At 39.8% G+C, this 15,203-nt stretch overlaps 1 protein-coding gene across 7 annotated transcripts in view; it reads right to left on the bottom strand.

Annotated features, from left to right (window-relative positions):
* LOC114021240 overlaps window positions 1–15,203 on the bottom strand; it is a 137,350-nt gene that overhangs the window by 84,633 nt on the left and 37,514 nt on the right. For 3 of the 7 annotated variants that reach the window (XR_006285161.1, XM_043526166.1, XM_037877567.2), the window contains exons 2-3: window positions 3,720–3,797; window positions 2,665–2,949 (exon numbers count right to left, since the gene is read on the bottom strand). Coding sequence is in view for 3 of the 7 variants with exons in the window: in XM_043526166.1 (XP_043382101.1) it covers window positions 2,665–2,949; window positions 3,720–3,740 (306 nt within the window). In the remaining 4 variants the exon portion in view is untranslated. Of the gene's footprint in view, window positions 1–2,664; window positions 2,950–3,692; window positions 3,798–15,203 lie in introns of all 7 variants that reach the window. The other 4 variants (XR_006285160.1, XR_005222215.2, XM_043526165.1 and 1 more) reach the window with 2 other exon arrangements.

Here is a 15,203-nt window from a genome sequence, read left to right as displayed (position 1 = left end):
AAGAGATTGCACTACAGTATTTGTATTAGGTGAATTGAAAAATACTATTTCTTTTGTTTTTACAGTGCAAATATTTGTAATCAAAAAGAAATATAAAGTGAACACTGTACACTTTGTATTCTGTGTTGTAATTGAAATCAATATATTTGAAAATATAGAAAACATCCAAATATATTTAAACAAATGGTATTCTATTATTGTTTAACAGCGCAATTAATCGTGTGATTCATTTTTTAAATCTCTTGACAGTTCTATTATTTAGTCCTTATTTATTTCCGCCTCCTCTCTATTTTTGTTGTTCTCTACCCACAGGCCCGCTGACGGGAAGGACAAAGGGGGCAATTGTCCAAGGGCCCGGGTGATTTAAAATGGCCTGTAGGCCCCCGGCCCTTTTAAATCACCCGGGTGGGCCACAGAGCGCTTAGGCATGCGAGACCGCTCCGGGCCCCGCAGGCAATCCCAGAAGTGACATATTTGTCACTTCCACCGCTGCCCTCCCCCGGGGCAGCCCTGGCCCTGAGGCCAAGCATTTCTGTCGGTGGGCCTGTCTACCCTCCTGTTCACTTCCTCTTCCTTCTTGCCTTCACCTCTTTTTCCTCCTTCTCTCATTGCTGTTTTTAGTTGCAGTAGTGAGAAAGTTAACTCGATTAAATGAATTTTATTCATTATTCTGAAGGCAATGAGATTCACAGTCACTTATCACCTTGTGTAATGACTTCTGAAGTCTGGGCCCTACTGCCAAGAAGCCATCTCCTGCGTTCACAAGCTTCACCCTGGACTTTCACAAGCCTTGACATGGCTGATGCATTCTGGACTAGCTGTTAAAATAAATAAATTAAAAAATAACATTCTGATGTGCACTAAATTGCAGTAATCCGCCTCGAAGGTCATGAAGGACTGGAAAAGTGGCCAAGACCAAAGGCTTCAGGCTAATCATAGATCAAAAACAATATTTGTAGTTGTCGCTATGTAGGCACCCAACAGCAACACAGGAATCCAAGAGGACCCCGAGAGTGAGGACCAGTTGGGCTATCTGGGGGAGACCCCTCCAAAGGAGAACCAGGTGCCAGAGGACACTACGGCTGTTCTCTGCTTTTTAAGTTTTGTTTTTTATTTAATGGATGATACTTAGCCACACTGGCTATTTGGGTTACCTGATCTTCTAGCAGCTGCTGCGGATCTAACCATGTCCCTAGACCCAGTGGAGCCAGATATTATCCTCACTGTATCTTCCAGCCATCACTAACCCTTTCTTTACCCTGATTTTGTCTCAGCCCGCTAGCCTTCATCCACTCCTCAGTCTCAGCCAGTCACTGGGAAAGGCAACTGACATCTCTATCTAGGTCAGATGAGATGTACATCTAGAATGGATGTTATTAGTACACTGGGTAATGTCACTAACTCCCCAGTGGCCCCATATACATGTTAAACAAAAGGAAACATACAAGAGGACCGCATGGCTCCACACGGAAGACACTCAGGGAGGACAAGCAATTGTCCCACACTATCCTTTAAGCACTCCCATCAAAAAAGGAACTGAGTCTACCACAAGCAATCCCATCCACTCTGTGGTCACCTCCAGGAAAGTCAGCACCACGTCATGTTCAACAGTATTGAAGGCTGCTGGTAAATCTAACAACAATACCAATACTTAATCTTCAGCCACATGAAGGACAACAAAAGTACTATAAGATTACTTTGAATAAATAGGGAAATTATCTAGCTGGAACAAAGTACTGTAATGAATTTTGATCGTATTTAAAGCTTACATTGGGGAAGTCAATAGTCTTATGGGATTCATCTGAATAGTGTTTTAGGGCCCAAATGGGACAACTTGCAGTGACAAACCCTGCACTTAGCACTGAGTGTTTTGCAAGATACAGGCTTTAAATATTACTTTAAAAAAAATCTTGACATGTTTTGCCAACAGCCATTACTTCCTATGAATTTTATGTTTGAATTAAAGTATGTGAAAAAAAATAAATTAAGGACTATACCTGTATTTTTTACAATATATCACCAATAAAAAGAGGAAAAAAAACACAGTATTTTAGAACTTTTCAAAGTACTAAATGGATATATTGTACCAAATATTTTACTTTGCAAATTTTGATATAACTATGAATTTTGAAACATTGACTAAAAGTGTCCCAATACAAGAGGCTGGAAAGATTCATTAGTTAATCAGGCTGAATATTTGACATACATTTTACTTTTTAAAAATGCATGTGAGCCATTTCATTGGCTGTGTTGTAGTTCTTTTCAAGGTAATTTGCTATGATGCTAAAAATGGTGCAGAACATTAGAAACGAGATTTTATTTTGTGATAAAATTAAAAAGCATATAAATTATGGTTGGCAAAATAACCACAGATAACACTAATTTATTTAAATATGTACTCTACTATACAAAGAAATTCATTTCTGAGGACCATATAATAAGATTAAAAATGCCACTGATTAAAGAAAGTAGTCTTCAATGCATTTCAGGTTTTAGTTGGAGGAAGTTTCCAACATGAAATAGAATTTTGTTAAATGCAAAACATAAATAAAAGAAAATTAAAGAATTAATTAGGAACAACATGCTGTATTCCTGATCATAGCTAAGAATACAAATCAGATAAGATAAAAAGGAATTTTATATCAGGTATTGTCTATCACCCACCTCATCTGCCTGCGTGATCACAACTTCTGGGATACTGCTGTTTCTGTCATCTTTTTCATCTGCATGCTGAGCTTCTTCTGTTCTTCCATGAACTGATATATCTGAAGAACCACAGCCTAGCACTTCACCAACATACTCCTCATCTTCTGGAAAGTCAATGCTGATTGAAGTCTCAAAGTCTTCTACAAAGGCTGACAGGGACTCTTTGTTAGCACCATAAGCACTGTCAGAGGTTACCTGAGCCTCATTAAAGGTCTGGTGTCTTAGGATGACAAACTTTGTTCCCTGTTGAACAAAGAAAAGACAAGACAGAAAGGGTCTTTCAATAGGACACCGATTCCCTTTAGCTTGCCATGAACTATATTTTATACATAAAGAATCCTAAGAAAGCATGATGGCTAAGTTGGTGAAATTTCAAAGTGTGTATCTTTTCTCAGGGAAAAGATGCTGCAAAGCAAAGTTACGACACCAACGTTCATCCAATCCATTTTCATGACCTATTTAACAATACACAGAAACCCTTTACAAAAAAATCAGTATATATCCTATAATAATAATTTTGGATATACCTGATCAGCCTCATCAAGGATAACTATCATAAATTTCAAACATACTGTCATTAATACCATGAAGACCAGAAAATTACCCCATAGCTGCCTACTGAAGGGTTTTATGTACCTTCCTCAAAAACACCTGGTGCTGGCCCCCATTAGTGACAGGACACTGAACTCAATGGATCTTTGATATTTGATCCAGTAAATGAATTACCTTGTCTGTCTAGCAAGGAATGTTGATATAATATTGATATTATACTGCTACAATGCTAATAAGAGGAGTATTTATATACAGAATTTTACACTGCCACAATTTTTTTTTCTGAATGCTTCCCCTCCCCCCCCAAAATTATGTTCACTGGAGCACTGTTCTCCCTCCTCCCCCGTATATTTTAGTGTGCTGTATCCTGAGAGTCTTTAGGTTCCCACTTTGAGTAGTTTCTAATTTAAAATGCACAGCACACCCCCACATACCTTGAAAAAAACAATCTATTGTGGTACCTGTGGGTGCAAGCACAGCATTCATTGTTTCAAGTTACACAGTAATGCATCCTGTACATCAGAGATTGTAATCTGGCCCTTTAATTAGAAAGAGAAATAATTTCATTTGAATCGCTACTTGCTAATTGTTTCTACTTCTGGCCTTTTAAAAAATAACTTGACATTATTTTTAAAAACTGGCAGAGTATGAATATCCAGATGACACAGGACATAATTATAACAAAAGGGAAATGTTCTGTGACTAAAATGACATAATGTTGATTTCCACACAAAGCAGGGTTTCAAGAGCTTTGAGAAAAGGAAGAGGGGTCCATACACAATCCTAGAACTTCATTTTAATGAAGTTATGCAATGAACTTACATTAATTTTATTATGTATACCAGTTAAAGTCATTCAGGTGATCACATGCTGACTGCGTAACACACAAGTGTATGGCTATATTCATGAAACAGCTCAGTCTTTGGGAAACCGCAGAGTCGGTTCCAGAAACCACAACACACACTGCTATGAGAGTCTTATCTCAAGACATGTGCCAGATGCTAGCTATTCTGATGCTTTGCCAATTTATACCAGCTGAGGATCTGCCCCCAACGTCGACGACAGAAGTTGTTTACAAATCTGTTTAAAACCTACGTACTGGATAAATGTTCCTTTTTTCTCCCCGACATTGACAATTGGCCTCATAGTTACTATCTTGGACTTCCAAGAATGGTATCAACCTAGGTATATTCAAGATATTACATCTGCACAGTATTTCATCAGGGTGCTGCACCTGTCTACTGTGTATTGATCAACAGATGCTCAGACAGACACCACAAAAGTCAACTAACTGCATACTTTTACAATCACAGATGTAGATTGGCTTCTGCCAGTCAGATGGAACGCTTGAGCCATACAACAGATACCAGAGAACAAGCTCTGCCTTAACTGGGTTATATATTGCACTCGTTGCATGCCATGATTTCCTCATGCGGAATGCAATACATCAGGCATAGTCAAGAGTTTATCTGAAATTGCCTCATCTTCTAGTAGCCTTTGTACTACTGCTCATGAGCTAACAGAGATTGCCCTTAAACTCAAGTACGAGGTGGCTGTTTTTGGAGATGGAAATCATGAGTTCTGGTCCCTGTGCTATATATAGTTTATTCAGCGTGTGGCAGCAAGTTAAAATCTGTGTTTTCTATATGTTTTTTAAGACACTTGTCTCAAGGAGCCCTTCCGGAACATCAAAGCTAAAACAAAGCCAGTTAAGCACCTTTCTCTCTGCTCAGTGCCCCACTTAGCCAGGTTCAAGGGACTATTTCAGTGTGAAATAAGTTTTAAATGATCTATTTTAAAATTATTTTCCCCATCTGTTTTATCTTCTTGGTACTTCCCAGACCACTGTAGATATCCCTAAAGGCATTATTCTTTAACATCAAGTGCCTTGGGGAATATTTTTCAGTTTTTAATAAATAAAATCTGAATCCGAATACTACCTGCACAGACAAAATAAAATGAAAATAAATTCTTCGCTTTTATTGAGGGGTTTTCATCCATAGGTCTTAAAGGGGAAAGTAATTATTGTCCCCATTTTACAGGTAGGGAAATGGAGGCACAGAGAGGTGAAGCGACATGGCTACAGTCACCCAGGCCAGTGGTAGAGGCAAAGAATAGAATTATCCTGACTCCCACTCCAGTCCTCTGTCCACTAAATCATGCTGCCCCTTCCTTTTGTCATGTGTCATTCACAATTATCAACTACAAAGCAGGAAGTCTCAAAATGGTATCACAGAAGAGAAAAAAAAACAACATGATGCCAGTTCGTTAAAACTTCTCTCAGCTGAGTGATCTCCATAGCCTGGTTAGTGGGGCCTTTGGATTCTTAAGTATGGCTTTTGCTTAGCTTTAATATATTCTCCCCATGCAAGATCCATTTGTGGGTCTCAGAACATCCTAATTCAGAGTGGAAAAATTTACCAGCTAGTTCAGTATTTTAGGAGCCCTTAATTCATGGAGTGTAATCAATATAAGCTTGATACGAGTGTAGTAGTAGTAGTGAGGTGGCCACTCATTGGAGACAAACTGCCTGTACCCCGTTCTAACTAGTGAAACCAATCTAGTTGCAGCACCCAGCCTTTGTGAGATAACTGACCTACCCACACAAAGAGCATAACCCCGATACCTTCTTTTGTGCTAGGAGACAGGAAAAGGGGGACTAAAACTATGGCATTGCGCCATTTCCTTTTAAAGGAACGTGTGGTCTATCCCCAGAAAATTTGTTAAGACAAATAAAACACGAATGACTGTATTGCTGGATTTGACCACCAGCTCAGAACTAATTTAAAAAAAAAAACACACGACAAGGGTGGCTTTAATGAACAGTATGATCAATCAACTTCCCTTGATATTTGGGAGGGTTTTTTTTTCCCCCACTCTAGACAGATTAGCCACATTAATATAAGATGGTAGAAAACATGATTCTATTACTGTGTTTGATGTCCTGTGCATCCACCTCCAGTAAACAGCAGCATCATCCCACCTATATTTTTCGACTGAAAGTAAATCAGTATTTGAAACCGACTCAAATATACAGAAAAGTGCCCTCTAATGACAAGCCATTCATTCTGTGCCATGTTTCCATATAAACGTCTATTAGAAATACAAATTGTAGTGGGTCCCTTAGAAATACAGAATAGTGCTACCTAAATTCCATGCTTGCCAAAAAGCACAGGATCGTATTATTTACACGGATTCCAAAAACGTAATCTGTTTTGATGGGTGAATTTCCTGTTAAATACTGGCAAATCATACACCCTTACATCTATGTGAATGATTCCATTTGCTGTCAGTTGTGTAATATGGGCAACTTTGTTACTAGCCAAGCGTAAAAGACAGTGGAAAAAAATTCTGCACACCAAGTGTGACATTGCACTGTAGAAGTAAGCATTAAATTAGAGTGAGAGGTTATAAGTCTGACAGAAACCTGATCTGTATTCCCTAATTATCGAGTCTCACTTTCACAAAACTGACACAAATGTTAAGCCAAATTAAATGTTGTTTAATTAACTATCATATACAAGACTTCAAAGCAGAATGTCTACATGTTATTTAGCAAAGTAACGGAAACCCAAGGACTTGTGAATTATCAGTCAACACAAACTGCCATCTCAGCTAACTGCTGCAAGGTTAAGCCATTTCTTTTTCACGCATCTATCCTTTTAGTGCACTGCTTGTAATATTTACAGAAAAAGGCAACATGGTAAACAGTTTCACACAATGAGGTGTGAGAGTTGATAGGGCACTATTCAATAGCTTTGAACTCCCCTGATGAGCTGCCAAAAATCGTTATGAATGGCCCAGCTGATAGACTGATGACTGATAAAAGAAAAAACAAACAGCACTGGTAATTCATGAAAAAGCATACACTGCCATGACAACTAAAAGTGCAGAGTGACAGCTCTTAAGGTAAATGGGATTCTGGGAGCTTCTCTCATTATTTTTTGATTCAGCATTAAATATTTTCAGACCTACTAATTCTTTTAGTGTTAGGAGGAAAACAGGATTTATGATACTATTTATTTCACTTTAATTTGGTAAAATGAAACAATCACTTTGTGTTTTGAATACAAAATTATTTCTGTTATAAAGTGCTAATTGTTGTAGGGCTGATCCTTTAAGGGCTAAAGTCTTCCTGTGACTTCGATGGGACTTAAGGTGCTCAGCACTTTGCAAGATCAGGCTCATTCACTGGAAATTAAAGCGTCAATGACGCTCAAAAAGTTGAACCCTGGGCAGTGGGTGACCAGACAGACCACTTCTGCAATGCACTATAGGACAACAGCAGGAGTAGTATTAATTAAATATAAGTTGTGTTACTCCAACAGTGGGATGTGCATCGACATTGGCCACCCAACTGATGGAGCCAAAGCCAATGGAGATTTTATCTAACTTGGAACTTGCATTGATTAATGGTCAGAGAAACATGACCCGGAGCAAATTTGTGCATGGGCACAAATGTATTTTCCATTGATGGAAGGATGCATCCACTGATGTCTCTAACACGGAACAGACCCTACAATCAGACTCCACATGGGCACAGGGGATCTGCCTGCATCCAATCTGGATGCATCCGATGAAGTGAGCTGTAGCTCACGAAAGCTTATGCTCAAATAAATTGGTTAGTCTCTAAGGTGCCACTAGTACTCCTTTTCTTTTTGCGAATACAGACTAACACGGCTGCTACTCTGAAACCTAATATTAAAATAATTCAAATTGAATTCAATAATTCAAATAGACAAAGCACGGGAAACAAAATTTCAGATGATCTATTTCCAAACCCTGTTTAATGGACGACACTGGCCATACTCATTAACACTCTGAGTCGCCTCACTGCTTCTCCCCCCCCCCCCCAAAAAAAACCTATCACAGTAGGAAGGGCACATTTTCTCAAAAAGCATTATGCAAGTGATGTGTGAACAAAGCCATATATTAACATAATTTTCCCTAATTGTTTTACAGCTGTTAAATTGACAATATAAAAGGCACTAATATTAGCAGCCCTTGCCTCTTACTGTATCCACTCTAAGATTTCAAATATCTCAATTATTGAAAATGGAACTTAGCATACAAGTTGAAGTCAAACATTCATGCTCCTTTTCCATTATCTCCCCCCAGGACAAAACACAGAGACAAGCTCAGAAGGGCTCATTCTACCATCTTCCCCTTCTATCTTTGTCTCGTAGTAACTCAGACTGCTGGAGGTCTGTGTTTAAAAAGAAAACTTTAAACTGTTTAAACAGTTTGTAAATCTTTTAGGGCCTGATCACATCCCACTGAAGTCAGTGGAAACCCTTCCATTGTTTTCAACGGGTTTAGATCTTTCTCCATTCACACTGGCCATATAACCATAGTCTAAACTATGTCAACCCTGAAATGTATGAAAATGGTTCTGCAGACAGTTTCTATCTGGGGAGGGGACCCAAGACCTAACTACATGATGGAAACCTACTGTGTTATAGGACTCAAAAAACCCCTCAGGCTGGTCTCATGAATTCTGCAAGAATTAACCATTAATAAAAAATAATTTTAAAAACCCTGGGCTGGGAACTGACAGTCATCTTGCAACCAGGTCCTGCATAGCTTTTCACAGTGACAATTTCTTATTTCCATTAAAAGTGATCTGAGGCCTGGTCTACACCTAATACATAGGTCGACAGAGCTATGGGATGGGAGAAATTCGCAATCCTGAGAGATGTAGTTAAGCTGACCTAAGCCCCGGTATAGGCTACGTCTACATTACAAGCTCTACAGCAACGCCGCTGTAGCATAGATACTTGCTACAGCAACAGAAGGGGGTTTTCTGTTGCTTCAGTGAATCCAGGCCCTCAAGAGGTGGTAGCTAGTTCGATGGAAGAACTCTTCTATCGACCTAGCAGTTGCTATTCCAGGGCTTAGGTCAACCTAGTTACCAGCTTTCGAGGGGTAACTATGGCTCCTTCCATCACTGTAGCAACACTACACCAGCATAGCTGCAGCTCTTCAGCTGTGCTATTGCAGTGCTTATAGGGTAGACATAGCCGGAGACTCAGGGAGGGAGCCAGGCAGCCTACCCTAGAAAAACGTCTCAGACTAGCACAGTGTCAACCTCAAGTGCCCCGTCTCTCCTCCAACAAGGTTGGCTCCAGGGCCAAAATCCTAACCCCCTTATTAGAACATGTGCTAGGATCCCACCAGTAACTGTGTACTGGTTAGTCTCTTAGTACATAGAGTTGGAAGAAAATACAGCTGAGTGCAGAATATTTAAAGAAGGGGGCAGCTGGCACCGTACTCCGCCTAAGGGAATGTTCTACCCCACCATGGTTCAAAACAGTCTCAAACTTGCTGTTCTTCCAGTCAGGTTGCAAAGGCCATGTGTTGGAATGGCTGCTGGTAGCAGAGTGGAGATCAGATTTCTGTCCAATGGGCAAGTGCACCCTCCTCAGCTGTCTGAGTCATATGACTGGTGATGACATTATGTGCAGTAGGGAGGAGCAAAAGGAGAAGAGCTCCTGCTTTGGGTGGTTTGGTTTTGTAGCTCCTACATGTCAAGGAGGCCTCGAGCTATGGAAGAAGCCTTTAGTGAGAAGAACTTGTCTTGAAATATTTTTTTTAAACTGTGTGCGTACATGCAGGAGTGCATACATAAACGTATAGAAACAGAGGGAAGGAGTAGGTGCCCATTTTCTGGAGAAGAGTGATGAGGGTGAGATAGATAGTGTAGGAAATAAAGAATCATTTACAAAACAAAAGCCAAACCACACCACCCTCCCGTATGCTATCACACTAAGTAGTTCAAATATTCAGGACCCAGGTATCAGGCAGGTCTCTGCCTTGCCCTCACTTGCATGCGTATGCGCATGTGCATACAGCCACTCAGACCAACACGTATGTGATCTTTAATCTGAACCCACAAAACCCATTAAGATGAATTTGTTTTGCAGATGTAAATTGTACGTGGTTGGTTATGCATTCGAGTTGTTCAGGAGCACATCATAAATGTTTAACACATAATGAAATTATGCATTCCAGGTGTGGGCAAAACGTAAGCCACAATGTGAAAGTCAGACCCACAGTCTGCAGGCCTCCTGTATGGTATATACACACCATGAGATAATAGGCAGCGGATTATGCCTTTCGGTAGCATCTGATAGGATTGACTACATACAATTTACTTATTGATTCACCTTCCCCATTTAAGTCTCTTTTGTGCATACGTTACATATTCAACGACGTAAATGGTGTTTTGGGATTACTACAGCATGACGTCAAAAACATGACGACATAGGCAGACTGACCACCCAGGAAGAGTAAAAAAAGACAAACCTGTTATGAAATGCTCTTGTGTAGTATGTGTGATAGCAAAGACAGCCGGTCTGAAAATCTCCCATTTATTCTAATATTTTATAAATACACAGCCACATGGAAGTGTCACATACAGCCTTGCAAATTGCACATCCGATAATCTACAAATATATTTGTGAAAAGGCAGACATTTAATAAAAAAAAAAAAAATCTGAGAAGTCCTTTACTATCTGCAGTTATATCCCAAAGCCTTCCAGAGGTGAAGAACTACTATGGTTTTTTAGCCACTTAGGTTATTTTATTTGTAAGAGACAGAGAAAGATTCTGTCCAGCAAACAGCCTTCCTTATGCAAGCATCTGATGACTAAAACACGTTTTCTTCTTAAGATAACAAATGAATAAGGTAGTGTCAATAGCTCTCTCCTCCTTCACAGCATGAATATCTTGGATTTCACATCAAAATGGTAACACTGTTGTGACATGTTCACATTCACGGAACTGATTTACAGAAGGAGCCAATGACAAAGTTTAAAGAAGGCTGTGGAATGGTCCCCAATATAGGTGACTTTTCCAGCCATGTGATACTGCAAATGGGAGATAAATTATATAGGAGTGCAAACTTCTCTCCAAGTGACCATATGATCACACCACTTTTAACCTTATCCTTCCTGCCTCCTAAACCCTCTCTGTATTGTTGTCTGCACCTGTTCATTTCTGAATCCTGAAAACACATTACAGCCAGAATCAGACTAAGATTTTCAGGGCAGTGACTCCAATTTTTTGTTGTTTTAGAAAACTGACATGCACATATAACATGCAATCACAATAGCAGCTCCTAATGGTAAAAAAAACAACCTGATTTTATTTTTTTAAGAAAGGCTTTTAAAATTTTCTCTACTTTGTTTTACTTACAACTTCCCTAAAGTATAATTTGCACATCTGGGCACCTCGTACCTCACTCACAAAAGATGGTTTCTCCCTGCTCTTACATCGGTGCTGAGAAGAAGAATCTCATATTACCCAAGTTTACTTCCTTCTACAACTGTCAAACAGTACAATTATTAGAATTCTATGAAGTTTTATTGCAATTTAAAGACTTAGCTGAATTTGCCAAAATAAGTGAGAATACATTTCATTTCATCATGAATTATCTTGGCTTTGTTACTTCCTAATTCATAAGTGCCATTAATCTGTGACAAATCGTGCTAACTGGCACTGATTCGGGAGGTCTCCCGTACGTTGTTCTGACTCATCGGGCAGTGAGCAACAGAAAACAGGTGTTTTAAACAGACAGCACATTGTACCTGTGCTCTATGGTTTTTATTGAGTACCGACAGATTTCCATGAGAAGTTTAAAAACAAGAACCTTGAAGTCTGAAGTGGCCCCCATTACTGGAGCAACAGCTTTGCCCCTTGTGCATTACTGCCATACTTGGAATAATCTGAGGCACATGAGTTGACAGCCCCCTCTGGGCATAAACTTCAGAGGCCTCAGAGCATGGAACTAAGAGCGAGAAGTGCTTGTAACTCTATTTCACATCCCTTGCTGGTTCACCAAAGCCCTGTGTGATGATCCTCAGGAACCACTTCAAGATATACCTGTTCTCTCAGGCTTTTCTCATGAGAGGGGTGGAGGAATGCTGACAGACTGGAAGATTACATTTGGGGTAGAGCCTGGGTTTATGTTATGTTGTGCTCCTGAAGATAAAAAATTGACAACACTGTCAATTATTATACATGCTTCCCACACCCTTGATCTGCCTTGTCCAAACCGGCAACATCACTGCAATTCCAGTCCTGGCCTCTCTTATATCAAGAGACTGATGTTCACTCCTAGTTATTTGTGGTCTTGTTATATGAACAAGTAGAGGTGACCACTAACCCCTGTTTTCTCTCATGACCTACTCCAGAATTTGCACCCATACTTTCATCCAGTGCTACCCAGCCCACGATCTATCTTGTTAGCGCATTTAGTATACATGTTAAAAGCAGTTACAGAACATTCGATTTGCAACCTGCCATGTCTCATTTGTGTGATGTAGCCATTGCAATAAAACACTTTTGACATATTACACCGGCCTACGACATGATGCCAATGGAAAATGACATGCCACAACACAATGAATATGATAACATTTAAAAGCTACACATACCTGAATAACGAATATCTACCAACAGTTCTAAAATAGGTCAGAAAAAGATAGGGGTACCAAGCATGGTTTGAAAAGCACTTCTCTTGCCAGCATCTTCCTGAAAATGCTTCAAGCCAGTGTAGAGTGCACGCGATAATGCTGAGGTGCTCTCTCAATCCATCTTCTACAGAGCTATTACTTAAAAACTTAAGAAATTCTATCCCGTATAGATTCTTATACTTCCCTCATCACTGAAGTACCCTAGTACCCTCCACTAGTGCATGTGACTAATACCAGACACGTGCTGTTTGTTCTTGCTCACATCCTACCCCAATAGGAGAGCTGAGAGTGCTGGGTCATGTTGTCTCTTGTTTTATTTTAATGTATGCACTGCTGTGCATTTAATTCAGAAGAGCCAGGTTGAAGAAGTGCATCTTGGACTTGGAGCAGAAGGTGGGGAGGCTTTTGCTTGGCCTTTGCTCCTCAGTCTTGGACCAGCCACTGGAAAACTGTCTCATGCACAGGTGACCTTTACCCTTATGATAGAAAGTTCCATTGTGCCCGAGAAGCCAAGATGACCAAAGTCCTTGTCTCAGAGCTTTAGGTGATCTAGATATCCTAGGCCGTGGCCACAGAAGTTGTATTTGACTTAATGAGTATTAATATACAAATATACAGCACCTGCCATCTGAGGAGCTGAAAGCACTTTACAAACATTAATGAATTAAGTGTCCAGCACTCCTGTGAGATAGGGAAACAAGGGCAGAGAGAGGTTAAGTTATTGTCCGAGGCCACAAAATAAATATGTAAAAGTGAAAGTGGAACTCAGATCTCCTAACTTCCAGCCATGCACATTAGACACAAAGTCATCATCTCTAATTCATTCATGCCAGGCCTGATGCCTAGAAGTAGCCTATGGGATATGGCAAATTTGGTGCACTATCTCAGATCCTCCTCAGGCTCCCAGCAGCCCACCAAGCAGGTAAGCTAGCAGGAAGCCAGGCAGGGGTTCTCCTGAAAGCTGTCTGGGTTACAGTGACATTTCTTCAAAATTAACATGGTCCCTCAGAACATTCTGATTTTGAAGAATCAGTAGATTCCAATGAAAAAAAATGTTTTGTCGTAATTAAAAGCCCTTGCTGAAAGCTAGCTGTATTAAGTTGTGTAACAGTCTCCCACTGGAAATGGTAGAAACCCCACTGCTGCCTGGGAGTCCTTTAAACCAGACAAGACCGAACAATTATTTTCAGTGTCCAAGCTGAGACAGACAATTTCTCATCTGTAAATGGCATTTCTCCAATCAGATTTTTTCCCCCTTACAACACACACACACGCACACAGACACACACACACAAGCAGCTAATGGACTAGAATTTTAAGCACCAACACAGGTTGCCTTGAGGGGCTTGTTAGCCTCCCCGTGCACACACTCAAGCACTTACTGTAAAGAGATACATGCTCACAGGGTGGGAGGTGAGACACACCTGCTTGGCACAAAATTGGCTAGAGAAATAAAGGAGACCCACATAAGGTTAAGTGAAAACACTTTTGTTCAGAAAGTGCATCTAGAGTGTTGTGTGTAACCCAGTCAGATACATTTGTTTTTAAATATTTTTAACATCACCATATATTAAATTGGAAATATTTTCAGTGATCCATGTTTTCATTCAGTCACCTTTTACATAGAAATGTCAATACTTCACTGCAAAAAGGTGATTTAAGATTTAAATTTCAGTTTGGAAATGTAAAAAAATAAAACAAAATACAGCTGTGATTTCCTGCTAGGACAAGGACACTGGAAGCTCAACTAACAAAATAAGAGGGAAGACGCCTGTTTAATCTGTTTCTTGGCAAGTCGGAATGTTCAAGAATCATGCAGAAACACAGAGCTATCTACAAAGCTTATTTCAGCTGAAGCTGGTAAGTGTCATGTGCACTATGAATTGTACTGCTCTCTGCAGTGTATAAAAGGCATATTTTGGGGACTCCTGGAATCTGCCAGACAAAAAAGGTCAGAGTAAATTGATCTAGTCAGCAGTTCTACAAAATCTTAGGGATCCAGCTGCAACATTACATCCCACAGAATTCTTAGGGTCCTGTTACACAAACGAGCTAAGAGGTTGTGCAGTTTGAGATGCTATATTGTTCATTACTTTCCCAAAACTTGAAATAGTTTTAAAATGAAGTTTTGCCAACAAACATTTTTTGGTGGGCGAGGGGAGGAGGAGGAAAAATCACATTGTGGTATTTTTGTTTGTCAAAATACAACTTAAAATTGGCCATTGTGCATTTTTTTAAAACTCCTTTTCACCAGAAAGGTTAACCATGCCCATTATCCTCCAAACGTATGGACTTTTCAAGCCCAAATGATGCTCAGACAAAACAAAATCTTTAATGGGCGAGACAGTGTGTTCTCCTGCATGTGTAATTCACTCCCAGAGAAACCAAAGAAAGGAAAATGTATAAAACAATGGGAATTTCCCACCATGATGGTCTTGTATATTTCAGGGGTCAAAAATCAACATATGA

Source organism: Chelonia mydas, chromosome 12 (genome assembly GCF_015237465.2).
Source record: "Chelonia mydas isolate rCheMyd1 chromosome 12, rCheMyd1.pri.v2, whole genome shotgun sequence".
NCBI lineage: Eukaryota > Metazoa > Chordata > Testudines > Cheloniidae > Chelonia > Chelonia mydas.
The sequence above is the reverse complement of the archived record's forward strand: the minus strand, read 5'-3'. Positions and strand labels throughout refer to the sequence as shown.